Source organism: Henningerozyma blattae, chromosome 4, assembly GCF_000315915.1.
Source record: "Henningerozyma blattae CBS 6284 chromosome 4, complete genome".
In the NCBI taxonomy this organism is placed as follows: domain Eukaryota; kingdom Fungi; phylum Ascomycota; class Saccharomycetes; order Saccharomycetales; family Saccharomycetaceae; genus Henningerozyma; species Henningerozyma blattae.
In genome coordinates this window covers 409,564-423,232 of record NC_020188.1, presented here as the reverse complement: position 1 = coordinate 423,232, position 13,669 = coordinate 409,564, and the positions used below count along the sequence as shown (strand labels likewise).

The window sequence follows — 13,669 nt, the reverse complement described above, 5'->3', positions numbered from 1 at the left end:
GCATAATATATATACAACACCCTTTACAAACAATATTTATCATATGTGTTTTTATATATAAGCTTGACATATTTTCATAAAAATGCATGTATTAACAGATTTGGCATAATTTTAGTATTTAACCGAATACGGAAATATAAAACTAGACGAGCTTAGCAATGCCATTCTTGAATAAAAGGCATACATTTATATTGCAGTGTGAAAAATAAGGTTAAGAAATAAGTTGCCTTAAAAACAACTAATTGGCAAATTGTAAGAAAGGAACTGTAATAATCATCAATGGTTGACAAGGATTTTGCAAAATTAAGCTTACAAGAGGGCATTATAGATATGAATCATAAAAACCATAACTTGGAAAATACTAACGATGCCATATGCCGTGACAATAAACAAAATGATACTGCTGGTAAAAAACCCTTGCTATCTTTCAATGATCGCCCCACTAGCTTTGCACAAATCAATAATATGAATCTAATTGATGTAACTGCAGTTTTTGATAATTTATGCAAAGATTTACCTGCCAGAGCAATTATCAAAAGCTCAGAATTTGATTTATTTGAAGGCACCCATTCACTAGAAGTCCATAATGAAAAACTAGATTCGAGTATGATAAATTTAACTGACAAAGAAGTACTATTTGATTGTAATATACCATACGGGGAATCAGATGAAGATAAATTAAAAATTGTAAGCGGTATATGTGATAGATTAGTTCGCTCAATTATTTCATGGCTAAGTGATTATCAAATATTACCCAGTACTGTGCTTAGCTGTAGGTATATTGAACATATCTTAGTCGAGTCTGAATCACATGACAAAATTAGGAAGTTAGAATCAGGGCATTTTCTTTATGATGAAGTTTTAAGCAGCTGTGTAATTAGTGTCGCATACTTCGCCAAATTTGTATTAGAATTACTAAAATCAGGTGTTATTTATGAAGAAGAAGATTTGAATTTCCATACAATGGGATTAAATTTCTTTTCATATATTAACAATTCGAACGAAATTCAAGAATCCCTAAATAAAAGTATCACTCTATTGAGAGAATCATCTTTAGCCGCAGATTTTTTGATTGATTTACTAAATTTACTTAATAATTTGGTTCAAATAAAAACTCACATAACAGAATATTCAACAAGTACAGATCATTTGGAATCCTTAAAAGAAATTGCTTTAACACTAAGCAAAAAACAGCCATTAAATTTCCCAGAAATTGAAGGTGCATTTACCATGGGAATTCAGAAAAGAATGGATAATCCTTTTCCTCCAAGAGATTTGGTTGTACCCCCAAGTAATAACTATATCAACTTTGTAACATTGGCTGATGACATTGGATTAATTTTAAAAGTAGCCCAATCTGAATCAACAATTGAAATATACCAATTTTCAAAGTTCTTTAATAAATTGACACAACGACACGTCCTTGCAAGAGCAATCTTTCCATTATTTTTGATAAGAAATGACCAGACAATTCTTGGCACAATGAGAATAGATGAATTCGTTCGGTCACATATTGAAGAGTTTTCATTATTTGCAACTAATAAAGAAGAAGATTACGTCCAATATGATTCTGGTATCAAAATTGAAGAGGCACTGCAAGAAGGAATTAACGTCATATTTGAAATGTATCAGAATTTTTCACAAAACACCTGCAGGTATGCTCAAGGTTTCAATAGGCAAGTTAAATTATGGGATTCATTACAGGCTCATTTTGAAGAAGCAGAATATGCTATTACTGCTGAAGGATTGAGTGATAAAATTGAAGAAACTAACAATGAATTTTACCCTTATGCAGTCTGGGCTTATTGCATGAAGTTAAAAATAATGTGCGACTTATTATTAAAGGGGTTTGACTTAGAATTATATAAGCCAAATGAAATTTGCTTTTTGTTTTGGTATATATATTACTTGCAGTTTCATTTACAAGCCTGTTTGAAAGATATTGACAAATTTATTAGCGCTAAAATTGCTCATATTAATAATATGCCAAAAAGAATCAAAAAAGTAAAAGCTGGCCCAAAGAAAGAAAAGTTGAAGACTGAATATCAAATCATAAAAGAGACTAAATTACCACAATTGAAAAGTAATTTAGCATATGTGAAATATCTGCTAAAAGAAACTATTATTATGCAGTCCTTAGCTAACATTGAAATTTTCCAATTTATTTTATTTAAAGAACGAAAATTAGTGGATATGGAGTATAAACTATCTGATACTATGAGGTTCACAAATCAACAACTAATGCATAATCTCAGATTCAAACCATTTTCTTCTATAGCAGCCCCAGAACTGTTTAATTACGAAGGATTTTTATCAAATCTAACGTGGATTGATGAATATCAATCATTAGGAGGTGATCAGGGCATAATGAATAGAATAAACTTAGAACTTGGAACTATTAATGTAGAAGTACAGAATATATTAGATGAGATCTCAAATTGTGCCGAATCCGTAGATAATGAAATATATACTGGGACTAGATTAGTACAAGAGGAGGCAATGGAGTATTACAAGGGGATTCAATTAGCCGCGAAGGCCATCAAGATTAGTATGAGTGTATCCCTAGCTAAGATGAATAAGGAGAAAGATCCTTCCGAGCTAAAAAATCTATATAGACTACAACTGACACATGCAGAGACGGGTTCCACTTATTTCCCACTGATGACTCTATCTCCTAAAACTCACTGGACAAAGCAGGATATACAAACCTCTGTATAATATAACTACTGTGTTTATGCTTATGCATTTGTACTCTCATATTTCCCAGTATTTCTCAACTCCGTGCTTTAATTTTAAGACTGCTCCATCCATACACCACAAATTTTATATTCCTCTGATTTTTATCTTCTATTTTCTCTTTTTTTTAGATCCGGTTCAGTTTGCCGAGACTCTCGGTTGAATATTCCATACACTGAGAATGACAGTAGGAGCCGTCTAAGGCTCTAGAGAGGACAGTTTTTGTTCTAGAGGGAGCTTAGCTAGACTGGAGAGAGATTCTAGTGAGAACTACCTTTGTATCTTCAGTAAGAGAGCTATTTGCAATAAGCCACAGTAGGAAGGACTTCACCAATTTGTCGTCAAGGTAGTAAGTAGTGAATGAATGATGTATACACCGGGAGTAGTCGAACAATAATATTAGTACTTTTTTGTTAAAAACGTGTATATCAAGAGTGGCTCAAACGGTTTCCGAACAGCAATTCTTCAAGTGCCCAATATACAAGGATAAACAGATAAGATGCCTCCAAAATTCGACCCAACTGAAGTTAAGTACTTGTACTTGAGAGCCGTCGGTGGTGAAGTTGGTGCTTCCGCCGCCTTGGCCCCAAAGATTGGTCCATTAGGTCTATCTCCAAAGAAGGTCGGTGAAGATATTGCCAAGGCCACCAAACAATTCAAAGGTATCAAGGTTACTGTCCAATTGAAGATTCAAAACAGACAAGCTACCGCCTCTGTTGTTCCATCTGCTTCTTCCTTGGTTATCACTGCCTTAAAGGAACCACCAAGAGACAGAAAGAAGGACAAGAATGTTAAGCACTCTGGTAACTTACAATTAGATGATGTTATCGAAATCGCCAGACAAATGAAAGAAAAATCCTTCGGTAAGAACTTGGCTTCTGTCACCAAGGAAATTTTAGGTACTGCTCAATCTGTTGGTTGTCGTGTTGATTTCAAAAATCCACATGATATCATTGAAGGTATTAACGCTGGTGAAATTGAAATTCCAGAAAACTAAATTAGATAATCAGAAATTTCTTCTATTATCTTTGGATTAAAATATTTATATTTAATTTACATGTTTATTTCCATTTTCATTACATTTAGGTACTTTCTATTCTAGGGTTTTTTAGAAAGCTTTACGCAACTTTTAATAAAAAATTTCGTTTTATTTGTTTTTTTTTTGTTTTCTTTTTTTGCTTTGTTCTATGTAGAATAATCTCTTACAAACTTGCTTTTTCTATTTTTTTTGAACGTTCAATACACTCAGGTTTCTAGTTTTCTCTTCCGTATTAGAATCCTATTTATATGATTGAACAAGATTAATTGGCTTTTACTCAACAAGATAACCTTTTTCCATGGTTTTATTGTTCCATTATTTCACTTTGTCATACAATTCTTAAACGTAAATCTTAATTTTTCAGAAACTTTAAAATTCTTAACTGCTATTCTTGAATAGGCTCTAAAAGACAGTAAAAACTCCGAAGATATAATTAAAGATTTCTTCGAGAATGCTAATGGCCTTTATATTAATGCAAAATTCTTGTTCGAGTGACTCTAATGGATCTATGGTTAGAGGGTTCAGATGCCCTCCGACCTAAGTCTCGGACTTGCACTTTCCCAGAAGAGCTCTTATTTTTTCCACGTGAATACCCAATTAAAAGATTTTTTTATAATATAATTAATTTCAATTTTTTTCAATGAATACTACTGTATGGAGAGCTTTTGATCTCTAACCACATTTATATGTATAATGTCTCTATTTAAATGGAAAGATCTTTTACAACTCAATTCTGCTGACCAAGCTTATTTATCACCATTATCATGCCTGGGACACATTGATGCTAATGCATTTTTCGCTCAAGTAGAACAAGTTCGATGTGGTCTAACAATCGATGATCCTGTGGTTTGTGTTCAATGGAGCTCTATCATTGCAGTTTCTTATGCGGCAAGAAAGCATGGTATCTCGAGAATGGATAGTATCCAAGATGCGATGAAGAAATGTAAAACTTTAAAACCGATTCATACTGCTGTATTTAAGAAAGGTGAGAATTTTTGGCAGTATCATGATGGATGTGGTTCTTGGGTACGCGATAAATCAAAACAATTGCCTGCTGAAGAATATAAAGTTGCCTTGGAACCGTATCGTAGAGAAGGTAGGAAAATTCTAAGAGTATTTAAAGAGTTTGTTGATTTAGTAGAAAAAGCAAGTGTTGATGAAGTTTTTTTAGACTTTGGTAGGCTATGCTTTCAGAAATTATTATTTGATCCAACACTTTTTGCAAACGGAGTTTCATCACTCGAAGGAGAGCATAAAAAAAATATCCAAGAAATGTTTGTTGATGGTGAATATGACTTAAATGATTATTTACCGGAAGTTCCAGAACACTTAAAGAATATATCATTTGATGGACTAGTTTATGGGATTGATGAGGAATCAACTGAACCTTTAATTAAAGATTGGGATGATGTAATTTTTGCTCTTGCCTCAAACATATCACAACAAATTAGAGATTATATTAAGGAAAATGTTGGCTATACAACATCATGTGGTATCGCACGTACCAAGAGTGTTTGTAAATTGGGATCTAATTTTAAAAAACCAGATGCACAAACAATTATTTTAAACAGAAAGCTTGAAAATTTCTTGGATAACGGTAATTTCGAAATTACAAGCTTTTGGACTTTAGGTGGAAAACTTGGAAAGGAATTGGTAGAGATATTAAACTTACCTGAATCTGGTAGTCTTAAATACATCAGAAACATGTGGCCTAACTCATTCAAAGAATTGCAAGATAAACTTGATGAAAGCTTAAAAGATACCATGGAATCTAATATTTTGACAAGTATTGATGAATCCAAGACCGATATTTTGGCTAGAAAAATATTTGAAATAGCGAGAGGCATATATTGTAATCCAGTAAATGCAAAACTATTGGTAAAGTCTATGATGTCTAATAAAAACTTAAGGGCAGATTCCTGCTCTAGTTTAATTGATGCTATTTCCTGGCTAGAAGTATTTTCAGGGGAGCTTAATTTTAGGATACAAGAATTAGAGGAGGAATATGGGAAAATACTAGTCCCCAAAACAATATCTATAATTCTGCGTAGCGAAATATTTGAACAACATACCAAGGCATCCCATTTTGTCTCAAGAGGTAAATCAGTCACTAGCACAGATATATTGAGAGGGGGCACAAAATTAATGACTGAATTAGATAAACGAGGGAAATCCTGTGAATCATTTTATCCCCTTAAATCATTAAGTTTAGTTATATCTAATTTTGAAATTATTGATGCGAAGAAATCTATCATGAATATGTTTGAGACACAGCCGAAGGGGATAGATATACCATTAAAATCATCTGCCATAATCACCTCTGTAAATACAAAACATACAGATAAAACTCTATCTAGAGCACCGAAAATTCAAAATCAAGATATTAGTGGAAAGATTAAGATATACAACGTAGTACAAGGCGAGGTACAGCCTACATTGTTAAAATGCAATTTTTGCGATAAGTGCTTTAAGATTGAGAAGGAATTCCAAGAGCATAATGATTTTCATGTAGCTGAGAGACTATCTGAAGGCTTAAATGGAGTATCAGCTAATTCCAAATATTTATCTCTTGGAGAAAAGAGGCTACTAATGAATAAAAGAAACAGTACTTATTCAGTTACAAAGCCATCACAAGGAAAAAAGAGCTTGGTCCCTAAGAAGAAAAGTAACTCAACTGGCAATATTTTTAAATACTTTTCCAAGTAAGAACGTACATTATAATTCCAATAATTAACCATTTTACATTTTATAAACTTTATTTATTTTAGTATATACATTGCATTACACCATATCTATTAAATTTTATTGTTCATTTATGACTTCTCAAGTGTTTTAAGTCATAATTTCAATATTTGGTATCTCATTTATTTCTGGATTCGGTGACCTTTGTCTGGTATGAATAGAAATAATGCATTTCTAATTTGCAAAAATATTCCGAAGATCCGAGCGCTGATCTCATCCGAGCCTAGAATAAGTCATATGAATATGATCTTTTTTGTAAAGAAATATTATATAAAATCGCCCTGTACATTGTATGTAATATGTTTTTAAAGGAGCTGCGGTTAAGTAAAAGAATGTCAGATAAGAAGAGCAAAGGCAAGAGTGTTAGATGGAGAAGAAGTTATAAAGCATGTATAAATTGCCGCTTAAAAAAAGTCAAATGTGATTTAGGTCCTCTAGAAAACCCTCATTCACCACCATGTGTTAGATGCAAAAGAGAAGCAAGAGACTGTATATTTGATGAACCTTTAAAAAAATTAGGTACAGTCGAAAACGAAAATGATTCAATAGATGATAATCAAAGAGTTCCAAATAGTCCTGAAGATGAAATACAACAAAACACAGATATAATTCAAGAACGAATATCTAGTATTGTAGCTACTAATGAATCAAGATTTAATAACGATATTTCTAATTCGCAAAAACACGAGAGAAAAGACAAGCCTAGTGAAAGAAAATCAAATTTAAAAGTCAACTTTACAAATATGCGAAATGCATTAGAGTTTTTGGCTAATGCAGCAGGACAAGCTGCAGAAGAAAGATTATCAGAAGAAGAAGAAGAGCTAAATAATAAATTTGAAAAAGAGTTAAATGATGACCATATATCAATAGATAGCCCCGCAACTCAATCAACGACCAGTACTGACAGTGTGAAACATCTCGACCTATCTGATGAAAGTATTGCATCATTATTTTTATCAGAAAATGAGACTAACCGAAAGAAAGTAACCTCATTAATAGAAGCTGTAATAGCGGCAAGACCGATTTCTAACAGAAAACTAACAGACTATGACTACATTGGAAAATCAAAAATGATCTCAGAATTCGAAGCTATCCAACTAATAAATGCATTTTTTTTAACTATGCATCCATTCTATCCATATCTACCTGATCAATTACAGGATCCACATGAACTTGCAAGATATCCTATATTATTATGCACAATTCTAACTATTTCATCCAGACATCATAAATTTAATGAATTGGGTACTTATAATGGCGTAAATGATAAAAGGCACATTGATGTCCATGAAAAATTATGGGTATACTGTCAAAAAATGATTTCACAAACAGTATGGGCTGAGGCAAGTACAAGGTCCTTAGGTACGGTCCTCGCATTCTTATTATTTACTGAATGGAATCCCAGAGCTATACATTGGAAATGGGCTGACTATGCAAATAATCCTAAATTAAATGATTTTTCAACCAGCGATACAGGAATTAATGATTATTTAAAAGTGGGGAAAAGGACTACAGGTTTAGGAGCCATCAGAAGAAGTGATAGAATGGCTTGGATGCTATGTGGGACTTCTGTTCGAATTGCTCAAGATATGGGCTTCATTGAAAACAGTAGCAATGTATTTGTTGCGACACATACATCCGAAACTTTCCATGCAATGAATGTTGGCCAAAGATCATCACTAAATGAATCTTTAAATGATACATATTACAGCCAAGGCAGAATGAGTAGTTACCGTAATAAACAACAGCAAACTTTAAAAAATGAAATATTTTACATTGAAAATATATTTTCTGAAAATTTTAAAATAACAGAAAGAAATTATTGGAAGTCACAACTTCAAGAAAATATTGAGAATAAAATTGATATAGATGACAAGATAGCACTAAGCGATAAAGTTAGAGGATTTTTAAATGATGAATTTGCATTGTTTTATTCTAACGGTAATGATCCTACATATAGCAACGAGAGAAATAATCAACCATATTCTTCTTTTTCAACGCTACCTTTACCAGTTAACCTCTCTAAGAGCCAACAAGCAAATATTGAATTGTTACGTATATTTTCTACTGCATACAAAACAATATATTCGAGAAATCAAAATCAGAAGCTATCTTCAAACAACCAAAGCCATAATATATCACTATTAGATATATTTGCTCCCTTATTACATAACTGGACAATTGCATTTGGAGATTTATTACAACCAAGTGATGTATGCGAGCCTATAAATTTAAATAATAGAAACAATAAGAGAGTTGTTAAAGAATTTAATAAAATAATTGAAGGTGAATCACTTATTTGCGACTATAATTATTGCCAACTATATATCTTTTCTTTAGCTTTGCAAATTGGACTTGATGGGGAAATATTAACAGTAAATGAGATTACAAAGAGTTCTACTTATATTAATCTAGCATACCAATCAGCGAAGGAATATATACTTTCAACTGAAAGAGTTTTTACTCTAAAAATGTTAAAATATATGCCTGTACGTTGGTTAACTCGACTAATTAGGGCTACTGCTTTTTTAGTTAAATGTTACCTCTCTGTTGCTGGAACTGACCAAGAGTTGAATTCGATTAGTGAAATTAATATGATATTTAAATTAGGTGGTACGTCTGCGAATGAAGTGTTAGAGCTAATTAAAAAATCTGCCATATTACTGGGTAGCTCCTCACCAGATGAGCTACATTTATGTTCAAGATACTCTTCAATAATAATGTGTTTCTATAAAGAAATGTCGGAGAAGAATCTCACAAGAAAACGTGGCTCAACTGATAAGCATAATGCTATAGAAGAATTAAATAAAATTAGGCAACATAAAAAACAAAAATTATTACAGAAAGAATACAAAAAGAAAACTTATAAAAAAAGGGTAAGCTCTGATACTATCAGAACAAAGACTAACAATTTTAATCAAATCAATTTAACAAGGACAACAAAGGGTAGACCAGAAGTAGCTTTAGACACTGAAGCACAAGCCAGTCACAGGAAAAATTTGCAAACGCAGACAGCTGCCGATGAATCAGCTCTAAGTACATCACCTTCCATCTCAGAGGTTGGATCAAAGAACTCAAATCAAAGCTTAATGCAATTAACAAGTCAAATTGAAGTTGGAACTTCCTCAGATCTTGGACCTACCAATAGGGACCTTCTGTCATATAATACACGAGAAACTTCCCCTAACACAGGGCATACTGGAGTCACTGGTGAACCAACAGGATCACATGCCAATGAGTTCCTTGATTGGTTCTCAGCTAGTGGAGATATTGGCCTAGAATTTGTCGAATCATGGACAGAAATGCTGGAACAACGATACATGAAAGATGATGACAATCTATTATTCAATAACTAGATTACCAAAATGGTATAGCCTAAAATAATTTGAAATCGTATGGACTCTCTAATATGTTAGGTATGTCTAGTTATATTTTATGCAAAAGTTGCTATCTTTCAATGGACCCTGAATTTCCATTTCTATTTGCCTAATATTGATTATATTCGCAATACTTTCCTGTTTTAACGTCTCAAAGAAATCTAGCACGGAATAAATAGCTTAATTTGATAATTCATCCTCACAAATGACGTATCTTCCGAGCGAACTGTGAAATGAAAATTAGGCGAGACGTTGGGACATTCAAGAATCGAATGCTCCCAGACTAGTTCGCCTGGCAATTTTCAATGGATGGACAGATTAACGTCATATAGGAAGGAAAAGAAAAGTGCAAAAAAGTCACGAAATTTGCCGTTCAGAAGGTTTTTTTATACTTGGCAAAATATAACTAAGAATATTTCAAATGTAGAGTTAAGATTCTGAATATCTCTTATTCATTTTCTTACCTTATACTTTCTGAACCATATTTCACAACAGTTTCCATCAGTATTGGTATTTTCACTATTAATAGCCTTTGCATATTGAACAATATATTTCCACATTTTCATTCATTAAAAGATCATATTTACTATAAAAAGATTTTTACAGTGGAACTCAATAATTCAATACATACTAATTCCAGTTTAAATAATTTAACTAGTCTTAGCTAATTACCATATCTCAAAGACCTTAATTATTCTAACTATTGCATCGTAACTATAATCCATCTTTCCATTTCACTTATTTCTTAATATTTATTTTGTTTTTAATTTAATTTCCTTTCTCACTGCATTGCATTAAATTGTATTTTTTGTTGTTTTATTCTTTGTATTATCTTTGCATACGTACCACTAGTACCTAATATATAATATCTAACATCCATCATTTCTCCTTCACCACCTAAACCGTTTTTTTCCCATTTTAGCAACTGTTATAGTCCTTATTAAAGCTAATATCAATTTCTGCAATCTACTTTGTTCTAAGATATATTCAACCATATTCAATTGCACCGTTCATTGAATATATACATTGCTCATAGTTTCATCACCATGCCTGTTACCAAACCAAAACCAGTTCAAGTAAATGATTATTATGATAATGACAACAATGGTCTATGGTCCTGGTATTTATCAAACATTCGAAACGGAATGTTTGAAGAATTAACCGAAAATATTTTAAAAATTACTCTATTGAAAAGATTCTTAAAGGAAAACTTTCAACAAGATATTAATAGTACTAGCCAACATTCGACAAATTGTACCAAAATTTTGTTTACTTCTATTCCTGATAATATACATCAAGATTTACCAATTTTAGAAAATTTACTTAAGGATTATTTTGATTTAGACAACTTGGACAACATTCAAATATTAAAGTTAACTCAAAATCGCTGTTACAATCATGAGAATCATTATATTTTGAAGGACATCTTAGACAATTTTGGAAATACTTCTTTTTTTATTCATGATGGCACTAAACAGAAGATTCCTCCCCTTAAGCATAAGCCTGATAGCAATAATAACATCAATAATCTAGACAACTTAGACATTTATCGTGATGAAGATAATAGTATAATAAATTCTGATGATCAACAATCAGAATGCCCTTCCTTAACACCCTTAAACTCTATTCGATCATCCCACGCATATTCTGCTAAAAAATCTAATTCAATAACACAAGAAAATTCAAAAACAAACTTTTTGAAATTATCACAACCAGCAATAGACCCTCTTTCTTTATCTTACGGACCTTCAAACCCCAGTTCCTTTCAAGGAAATTCATTACTTTCTTTAAGAGATGAAGCGAAAAACTGCTGTAATAATGATGAACAACAAAATGGGATTGTTGTAGCTGAGTCGTTTTTAAACAAAGATCCGAATATTGAAACCGTGGATGATTTTGATGGATCTATTAATTCACATCCGCCACTAATAGAACATTTCCTTGACACTAATAAGATAGACGAGGACAATACAGAAATAAATATACTTGATTCAAACTATAGCAAAGAGTTTGAAGCAAAAATAAAAGACGATGGAGGTACCGATGATGAGGAAACTGATAGATCACTATTTTTCACTTTTAAACACAAAACACTTCCAGAATCTGAAAAAGCATTATCTTCTCAAGAAAATAAATGTGATACGACTCTTATTAAAACCGATACTAACCTTCCAACATCCGAAGATATTTCCTTTGATAGCTTTAATACTTCAAATAACGTTCTTGAAAGAAATGAAACCTCATACATTGGACATCCTTTGTCTTTAACTATAACTCATGAGGAAGATCAAAATCAGAAGATAGAACAACAATTATTATATAGGGGAGATAATTCTCAAAATTTTCGAACTGATAATATTGAGAATAGGAATATGCATAACAAAGATGGACTATCTAACAGCTCGGATAAAGTTTCAGAATTATCAAAACTATCAGATTCACTAAATAGTTTAAATTATAGTGTGACAGAGTCAAATAGTTCAAACCTATTATCTGCATCTTCCAGTAACGATTCATCCTCAAGTTATTCCGCTATGTCAATTTTACCAAGCATTTCAATATCAGATTCTTTAGGTCATTTTAGACTGGTTTTACAATGCATTCTAATTTATCATCCACATGCTGAAAAGACCTATACAGCAATTCGTCAATCAGATAGCAATAGAGACGTGGCAGATATTCAGGATGATTGGCTTCTTTATGATTTGAAATTCTCAATGGATAACTTGGAAATATTAACGTTGCAAGAGTTATTGGACTTTAATAGAGACTATCCTAAAATTTTATTCTACACACTAGTTGCAATTAATGATAACTCCTCTTACATTAGAACTAATAAAAATATTAGCGAAATTAACGAACTGACCAATAATTTAAAAAACTTAAATTGTAAACCATCAGGTGACGATAGAAACAAAAAGGATAATCAAAAAATAAATACTGAATTCAATACTACACGTATTCATAGTAACCACTTAATAGACCATTCATCTTCTGAAGACATTCCCAGACAATTATACACAACTTTAAGTTCTGATGAGGAATATGGTGAAATTGAATATCCTGAAGGTTTAGAAATGTATGAACCATCGAAAATAAAATCTAATACCACTACAATTGCCCACAGATCAATTAGAACAGTGAATAGTATTGGTGAATGGGCATTCCATAGAACAGATACCAGAGGTACAAAAGATACAAAAAATATCTCCATAAATAGTTATGTGGAACCTTTTTCAAGATCACCATCTCCTTTTGAATACATAATTAGCAGCCATATCAAAGACAGTACCACAAATGAAACTGAAAATATTACCACTACTGCTTTTATTACTGACTATAATACAAAATACGCAACTCAAAAATCTGAAATATCAAAACTAGTATTACAACCCGATAATAACCAAGCAGGCTCCAATACCCTAATATTAGATAAAATTAAAAACAGAAAGAGACAAATGCATCCTGTAGAAAGGTCAAAAAGTACACCAGTGCCATATAACGTTTCATCGAAGGATCAAAAGAATACAAAATCGAAATCTTGGAGAGAAAAAATGGATATAATCAAACGTAGAAGAGAAGAATCCAGACAACGAAAATCAAAAGATAGCTTATCAGATAGAAATACCCTTTGTAATATTATGTAGTTTTACTGGCTATTCCCCCTATTTTTATTCGAACACCTTCACTTAGAATTCGGTTGAACTATCTTTTATACTACTTCAATATTAAAATATGTTTCTAAAAATATCATTAATTTATAGTCTTATTTCCT

The 13,669-nt window shown here is 32.0% G+C and overlaps 5 protein-coding genes across 5 annotated transcripts; all 5 read left to right on the top strand.

Annotated features, from left to right (window-relative positions):
- Positions 1–330: 330 nt before the first annotated feature.
- On the top strand, positions 331–2,718 carry MAK10 (Mak10p; the record flags this gene model as incomplete). The annotated part of the gene is made up of 1 exon (XM_004180149.1): positions 331–2,718. One exon carries the CDS (start codon positions 331–333, stop codon positions 2,716–2,718), a length of 2,388 nt encoding a protein of 795 aa, XP_004180197.1.
- A 517-nt stretch (positions 2,719–3,235) lies between these two features.
- RPL12B (60S ribosomal protein uL11) lies at positions 3,236–3,733 on the top strand (the record flags this gene model as incomplete). The annotated part of the gene is made up of 1 exon (XM_004180148.1): positions 3,236–3,733. The coding sequence occupies one exon, from the start codon at positions 3,236–3,238 to the stop codon at positions 3,731–3,733; it is 498 nt and encodes a 165-aa protein (XP_004180196.1).
- A 735-nt stretch (positions 3,734–4,468) lies between these two features.
- RAD30 (DNA-directed DNA polymerase eta) lies at positions 4,469–6,481 on the top strand (the record flags this gene model as incomplete). Its single annotated transcript, XM_004180147.1, has 1 exon — positions 4,469–6,481. One exon carries the CDS (start codon positions 4,469–4,471, stop codon positions 6,479–6,481), a length of 2,013 nt encoding a protein of 670 aa, XP_004180195.1.
- A 335-nt stretch (positions 6,482–6,816) lies between these two features.
- Positions 6,817–9,873, top strand: ARO80 (Aro80p; the record flags this gene model as incomplete). Its single annotated transcript, XM_004180146.1, has 1 exon — positions 6,817–9,873. The coding sequence occupies one exon, from the start codon at positions 6,817–6,819 to the stop codon at positions 9,871–9,873; it is 3,057 nt and encodes a 1,018-aa protein (XP_004180194.1).
- A 1,067-nt stretch (positions 9,874–10,940) lies between these two features.
- GIS4 (Gis4p) lies at positions 10,941–13,541 on the top strand (the record flags this gene model as incomplete). The annotated part of the gene is made up of 1 exon (XM_004180145.1): positions 10,941–13,541. One exon carries the CDS (start codon positions 10,941–10,943, stop codon positions 13,539–13,541), a length of 2,601 nt encoding a protein of 866 aa, XP_004180193.1.
- Between the last annotated feature and the right edge of the window lie 128 nt (positions 13,542–13,669).